Source organism: Hyaena hyaena, unplaced genomic scaffold (assembly GCF_003009895.1).
Source record: "Hyaena hyaena isolate Hyena2069 unplaced genomic scaffold, ASM300989v1 scaffold_318, whole genome shotgun sequence".
Taxonomy (NCBI): Eukaryota; Metazoa; Chordata; class Mammalia; order Carnivora; family Hyaenidae; genus Hyaena; species Hyaena hyaena.
Window position 1 is genome coordinate 1188608 of NW_024080949.1, and position 7547 is coordinate 1196154.

General features: G+C 43.8%; 1 protein-coding gene across 8 annotated transcripts in view; it reads left to right on the plus strand.

The window, feature by feature from the left end:
* DMD (dystrophin) overlaps nt 1-7271 on the plus strand; it is a 634325-nt gene extending 627054 nt beyond the window's left edge. For 5 of the 8 annotated variants that reach the window (XM_039248767.1, XM_039248768.1, XM_039248770.1 and 2 more), the window contains one exon: nt 5290-7271. In XM_039248767.1, the coding sequence (XP_039104698.1) occupies nt 5290-5387 (98 nt within the window). In that variant the 3' untranslated portion in view covers nt 5388-7271. Of the gene's footprint in view, nt 1-147; nt 180-5289 lie in introns of all 8 variants that reach the window. The other 3 variants (XM_039248769.1, XM_039248773.1, XM_039248774.1) reach the window with 1 other exon arrangement.
* Nucleotides 7272-7547: the final 276 nt, after the last annotated feature.

Genomic DNA, 7547 nt, shown 5'->3' on the forward strand with positions numbered 1-7547 from the left:
GGTTTTTTTTTTTTTTCCAGAAGGGAATAAATGAATTGTCATCTCAACATTTGTTTGGTAAAAGAAACGAAACGGGTATGAAACTGTTTATTTATGCATTTTTTCCTTTCTGATATCTCTGCCTCTTCCTCTCTCCCGTTATTAAAGGAAGAAATACCCCTGGGAAGCCCATGAGAGAGGTTAGTGAGATTCAGGCTCACGGCCATGGCTTCTGTGTGTCTCATCGCGCTTTCTATGTTTGGCGCTCGTGTAATTGTGTGTGCACGCGCATGTATGTGCGACATGTGTCATCATGTGAGGATGGTAGTCACGTCTCCACTCACAGCTCATGAGGAACACTCTTCAAATGTTCACTGCCATTGTCCTCACCATGACGACAGGAGCAGGGGTTGGGGGAGCAGGAATCTCTCTAAAATGGCAGCCCTTTGTGGTCCCCAGGTTGGAATCCTGCACGTCACCATCTGTTGCCATTTGTAACACGAACAGACTCCTCTAAAAAATGAATTCAGCCTTGAACATAATCGATGAGTCATAAAGTTTCTATCCACTTCCAGGACCCTAGCATTTTCTGCCAGTGCCCTTGGTTTTTTATTCTTCTGGAATCACTTTGTTTTGTTTTTGTTTTCCTTTTTCCTCATCCTTACACTCCTTTCCCACTTCAGCTTTTTTTTTTTTTTTTTGAGCACTTACTGGGCCAAGCACTGTTGTAAGCACTTGCCATCTTTTTCAAAATGTAATCTTCATGACAAATCTCTGAGGTAGGTACTCTTATTGACCCCGTTTTACAAATAAGGAAACTGAGTCCTTAAGAGAGTAAGCAGGATGTTGGAGAGGACAGAGCCAGAATTTGAATCCAGCCAGTCTGGGTCCAGAGCCACACTCTCAGGCTTAATTGCCACCTTAGCAAATGGTGTTTGATAGGCTACGTCATCTCGACTAGCCCGTTAGAGAGTGCCCTTTCTTTCCTTGGCATTTGGAACCAGATAGAACATAACCAAGTAGGGATAAAAATTGAATGTTGGAGTCTTGAGGGTTTTTCTAAGCGCCTACTGATTGGGTTAAAAGAGATAGGATACAGTATCATCACTGAATGTGGTTTCAAGTTTGACAGGCAACCCTCCTTCATATTTCTGTCAGAAATATTGGTGAACATGGCATTTCCTAATCAAATGGCTACTGGAGGACAGGGTTGAGTGGCAGCCCAAGTGAAACAAGCTTATCCTTTATCAAGAGTTTAGCGTGAAAAATGGGAGAAGGGAAGCTCCTTCCTGGATGGCCCTAACCCATGCTATTCTGGGAGACCGGTTGGACAGGTAGAGAGTTCTGCTGTGAGAAGATTCTAGATCCTTCGCCACAGGACAGCCAAGAGTCGTCCCGGATTCATTTAAACATAAGGACTCATACTGGAAAGTCCGCCAACACCAGGCCAGGCAAGCCTAGTAAATGGAACATCCTTCAGGGTGTCTGTACCAGTGCTCTCTTCCAAGGCTGGAGACAGTGGGGTACGGGGTGGGGGTGGGGTGCGGAGTGGTAGGCTGGGAGGAGAAACTGAGGACACCTGAATTGGGGAAGCAGTGAATGCTCCCGACTGTTTGCCTGGCTCACGTCCTTCTTGCGTGAGGCTTCTTGGGTTCAGTCTTACGGTAAGTGCCCCTTACAACGTATTCTGACACGTTATAAAAAGCCGCACATTAATTTTGACCACCCCGAACAGGTTTCTCTCATGAGTGAATTTTACAACAGGCCAGCAATACGGATCATTCAAGTCACACAGGCATTTGGAAACTTTCCTACCTGAGTTGTATATTCGAGTCCGAAGTTTCCAGAAACCCAGAGAATCAAAGTGATTCTTTAGCTCTGCAAAAATGACCTCAAATGTAGAGGAGATTAGGTATTTTTCAAAGATTAAATTGTAGAGAAGAAAAACACAAATTTCACTGCAGTATTCTGGCTTCAGTGTGGCCAACTGAATGCTAACCGTTTATTTGGGAAGTGTATTTTTAACAAAGAGAGTGCCAGATTGCTACTGAGGTCTTGGGTCTGTGCCAGAAACTCTCAGTTCCAATCACTGTGGAAAACACCTCCCTCCGGCCGTGGTGGCGCGTGAGACGAAATGTGTTGCGGTCAGCGCCAGCCCGGAAAAACATACAACCGCCCTCATGTTCGATGCATGGTGCCTTTGTGTTCAGCAATCCTTGCTTAAGAATGGATTAAATTAGTACTTTCTACAGACGTATCTTTATGTCAACTTGTGCCTGCAGCAGACTGCAAATGCCTAAATCCTACCTGCTTCTCAGGGCCCCTCATGTTCATAGCACGAGATTTTAATTTTGACTTCAGAAAAATCTGTCAGGTAAAATTAATGGCCTCACTAACGTTCTGCCTTCCACACACGGATAATAGAACCGGGATCCAAATCTGTTTTCTGTATCCCTTTCACACTGTAGCTTTATGCCTCCAGGGACTGAGTTATGATTCTTTGGGGCAGTATTTTGTCAAGGAGATAGAATTTTTTTTTCTGGCTCTAATGAAAACCTCCATGAAAAACACTGCAGTCGTTAGTCTGGTGAAGCAGGTATTTGTAAATAAAGCAACCAAAGGTATAATATAGATACAGTGAGGTGACTCTGAACGGTCTTCATTTTCCTAGCACAGGGACAGCCTTGAGGTCACTTATGAACACTGCAAACCATCCAGACAGGTTCAAGGCCACCTGATGTTTTGTGGGAGTGAGCGTGGTGTAGTTAAGAATAATGAAGCTCTCTTTTGCATAGTAACTTTTTAAATAGCAGAGACCCCTAGAAATGATGCCTCTTGAGAATGTCAAGGATGTGCCCCCCCGGGTAGGAACCAAACACCATTCCACAGACTAGAGGCGGCACATACGGGGCCAGGTGATCCCTAAACGCATGAACTGCAGTCCACACTGCCTAGCCCCCAAGCTCAAGTAAAAGAAGTATTTTTTGATTATTATCAATAAGCCAGTGGGGCAAAGGAATTCTTACCTGTTCCGTCTGTATTTGGTAATACATGTTCTGTCTCCCAGGTGGGCCAGCCTCCAGTTAGAAGTGGGTAATGAGAAATCGTTTGAGTTCTCTTCACTTATCAGCTTGTAAGGGTCTCAGGTTTTGTTTTTCCCGGCTTCATTAATTGCTGCTAAGACTGCACGTAATTAAAATTTTGTAGGTAGCCCACTCGTTTTCAGTCACACACGAGTAATTGGGCAGGGGTTGCCGGGCAGTCAAAAACAGATACAAGGGGGTGCAGGGCCCTGAGTGGCTCAGTCGGATAAGTGTCTGACTCCCACCCAGGTCATGATCTTGCTGTTCGTGGGTTCAAGCCCCACATCAGGCTCTGTGCCGACAGTGTGGACCCTGCTTGGGATTCTCCCTCGCCCTCTCTCTGCCCCTTTCCTGCTCTCTCTCAGAAAAAATAAATAACCTTAAAAAAAAAAAAAAGATACAAGGGCAGCCCTTGAACCTGGCCGCATCAGGTTAAGTGTCTGTGCTCTAAGGAGCAGCCAAGGGCCCACCGTGTCCTCTGGTGGTTTGGATGGGTGAGGAAAGCCAAAGCTCGTTCCCATCCTCGCTGGAGGACTGCCACACTGCTGCCTCACTTTAGGAAGGGTACACCTGCTTTGCTTCAGCACCCAAAACAGCACACCCGTTTTGCTTTTCTATCTGCAGCCTCAACCGAAATCCAGAGTGGTTTCTTTTTTTTTTAAACACAGCCAGATCTCACTGGAACTCTGCATTAATACAAAGCTCCGCAAGAGTTCCACACTTGATCACCTCAAAGTAAGTGGCAGGATGGTGTGAAATTTGTAGTAAGTCTTAACTTGATCTGGTGCCGTCGCTGGGGAAGTGCCTGTCTCTCAGTCCTCTTCAGACACCGCCCGCCTTCTCTCTCTCTCGTTTTTTGTTTTTTTTTTTTTTTCATTTTTTAATGTTTATCTCTGAGAGAGACAGCGCTTGAGCAGGAGAGGGACAGAGAGAGGGAGACACAGAATCCAAAACAGGCTCCGGGCCCAAGCTGTCAGCACAGAGGCCAATGTGGGGCTCGAACCCACACACTGCAAGATCAGGACCCGAGCCAAAGTCAGATACTTAACCGACTGAACCACCCGGGCGTCCATCTCTTGTGTGTATTTAAAAACTGCTATGTCTCTTGCAAAAAACATCAGAGCAGAATACCTGCTCTGGTCTATCTTTAATTTTTACAAGGATTTTAACAGTGATGAGAATGTATATAAAGTTGATACATGGCAAAGTAGTAATAACCTAGTCAAGCATTTTTAGTTCCAAAGGCAGTACTCCAAGAGTAGAATGATTTACTAACGTCCAGGAATTAAAATTAGCCATATGAAACTATGGGACATGTGTGAAACGGCAAGTCATAAACTAGGTCTCAAATGATCGGACTCTAGATGTGAATCTGGCCCCCGAGTCCCAGACACACCGTGCTGCTTTTGTGCCCCATGCTCAGGGACTCACTTGAGGCCGCGTCACATTATTACAAGGCTGTTCTGACAGCTAACCCTCAGCTGGGAGGAGAACAAAACATGGATTCACAGGATCCCCAAATCCATGCTTTCCATGTAGGTCCTTTCCTAATTAGGCTCAAGAGTCATTGGAATGAAAAGGGATTCTTAGGATGAAGCTTCCAAATTCCAATATTAATACGCAAAAACGGTTGATTCGAGAGTTTCTCAATTGCAGTAAAAGCAGGGAGAAAACAGTCTCCTCTGCGGTAGCCTCAGAATGAGCCAGCAGCTTGCAATAGCATGGAAATGACGGTTCCAGATCTCAGTCGTGGTGGTAGCGATGATCCTGGCGATGGCAGTGGTGATAGTTATGGTGGCAGTGGTTTGGGAATACAGAAAGTTCGAGAACCAGGACATAGTACGTCATCTCCCACAGCAAGGTGGAGAAGGGACATCCCATCCTGTGACACTCCTGTTAGGAGGGGAACCTTGTGCTTCTCCGTGGAACCCTTTTGCTAGAGATTTCCATTGCAAAGATGAGTGCACTCGCTGACACTCTTCCATTCAAATGACCACAGTAGCCTCATCCAGTATTAAGCTGATACTAACCACGTGGAATGGCTTCATTAACAAAGCTTTGCTCCTTCCTGGAAACTGGTGAAAAATCAAATCCTGTCGTGTAGACCCTCAACCCGGCTTCTGTGTTGTCTGCACCTAGAAGTGGGGAAGGATTTCCCGAACGGCAAAGAGTCAGGGTCATGTTACCTACACCTAGTGTCAAGTGTCTCTTTCTCTTTGTTTTCCAGGACACAATGTAGGAAGCCTTTTCCACTTGGCAGATGATGTGGGCAGAGCGATGGAGTCCTTAGTGTCAGTCATGACAGACGAAGAAGGGGCAGAATAAATGTTTTACAACTCCTGATTCCCGCATGGTTTTTATAATATTCATACAACAAAGAGGATTAGACAGTAAGAGTTTACAAGAAAAAAAATCTATATTTTTGTGAAGGGTAGTGGTACTATACTGTAGATTTCAGTAGTTTCTAAGTCTGTTATTGTTTTGTTAACAATGGCAGGTTTTACACGTCTATGCAATTGTACAAAAAAGTTATAAGAAAACTACATGTAAAATCTTGATAGCTAAATAACTTGCCATTTCTTTATATGGAACGCATTTTGGGTTGTTTAAAAATTTATAACAGTTATAAAGAAAGATTGTAAACTAAAGTGTGCTTTATAAAAAAAAAGTTGTTTATAAAAACCCCTAAAAACAGACACACACACACACACACACACACACACACACACACACACACACACACTGAGGCAGCGCATTGTTTTGCATCATTTTAGCGTGATATCCATATGAAATCCATGGGGTTTTTTGTTTTTCTTTTCTTGCTTATTCAAGATAGGACACTTCCTCTAACAGCCCCAGATGCCTCTTTCACAAGGCTCTTTTTGGAATCATTGACCGAGTGGGACTAGCCATGGTTTTTCGCTTTCTGCATCTATATGTCTAGAAGTATGTAAATACTGTAGGTATATAGATAACTAGATCTGAATTTCTAGAGCCTTTTTCGATCTCTTGTTCACGTGACCTGGCCGCTTCCTCATGCAGAGAGAAGGCCGCTGGTCCTCCAGGCTTGCCCGCTTGGTCTAGAATGAATTTTCCCTGGAGCCCAAAACCAGGGGGCAGCTACCACACTGCAGCGCTGTCTCGGGCTCCAGATGTTTCTCATTTGCCACTTTCCACGGACAGCTCCAGTACTGAGTTTTTTCAAAGGGACATAGGAATGCACACACAGGACTCATTGTGTCAGTGTGATCCGTTAGTGGATACATTCAGCTTCCCGCTGCTGGCAATGCCCCGGTCTACATTTAATGATGCTTCCGTGGAAGTCATGACATCAGAAGACATTTTTAACTCCCAGACAGTAGGAGAGCTTTCTGGTAGGGCTGGAAGGCTCTGGATTCCCAGCCTATCCCTGTGAGGGTGGGGGGCCACTCTCGAAGTAAAGGACTGCGTGAATGTTCATAACCACACTTAGAGATCTTTGTAATTACAGCGAATTCACTCTGCCCTCCTCTCACAAACAGCAGTGGGTATTTGAGGGGTTTTTCCTTTCCTTTCCTTTTTTTTTTTTTTTTTTTAAAGATTTTCCCCATTGCAGTGAGTTTTTAAATGCCACAAGACTTCATTTAAAATAACCCTCGGGAAAATGTGTAAGACAGCCTCGTCATGGTGTGTTGCTGTTAAATATCCATCCAGGAGGCCATGAACTTCCTTTCCCTACTTCACATTTCTCTACAAGTAATTCCACACAGGTTTGTAAGGGGGAACGGAGACGGATTTGCATGTTCCGAAAGGTACTCGAAACCCTTGCTTGTGGACGAGGAAGGTTAAAGATACAAAGATTGTTCAAAAAGAGAATAACCCAAGAGGACTAACTGGTAGGAACAAGCTTTACTCTTTTCGTGTTCTTAGCCTTTCATTTTTTTTTTTAATCATTCATTCAGTAGAAATCACCGTGTGACCTGTTATTTTGCAAATCTGTTACCTCTTAGGTCAAGTGTTGTTAACTTTTGGGGAGTGGGTTTTGTGTATTATTTTATTAATGAAAACTAACATCCAACGTGGCTTCTCATGCTATTTCTACCTCACTTTGGTTTTGGGGTGTTCCTAATAATCGTGCACACCTGCTTTCACCCACTTGTCCCCTGTGTCAACATTTTTCTCGATTTTTCCCCCCACTGTAATTTCCACAAGAAAACCCAAAGCTCTAAGGTAACAAAATGACCTGAAGATTTGGTTTTAGTCTTGCATTTTTGTTTTCCTTTATGGGACACTGGACTTTTCCTTTACCCACAGGTTTGGTTTGTTTTTGTTTTTGTTTTTTTTTTTGTTCTTGTTGTTGTTTGTTTAACCATGATTAGAAACAAAGGGTTGTGTTACTTCCTACTAAGCATTTTTAAGTTTCATTCTAAAAGCAGAGGTAAATAGAGTGCATAATTTTATTTTAATCTTTTTGTTTTATCTTTTAGACATTAGTTCTGGAGTGAG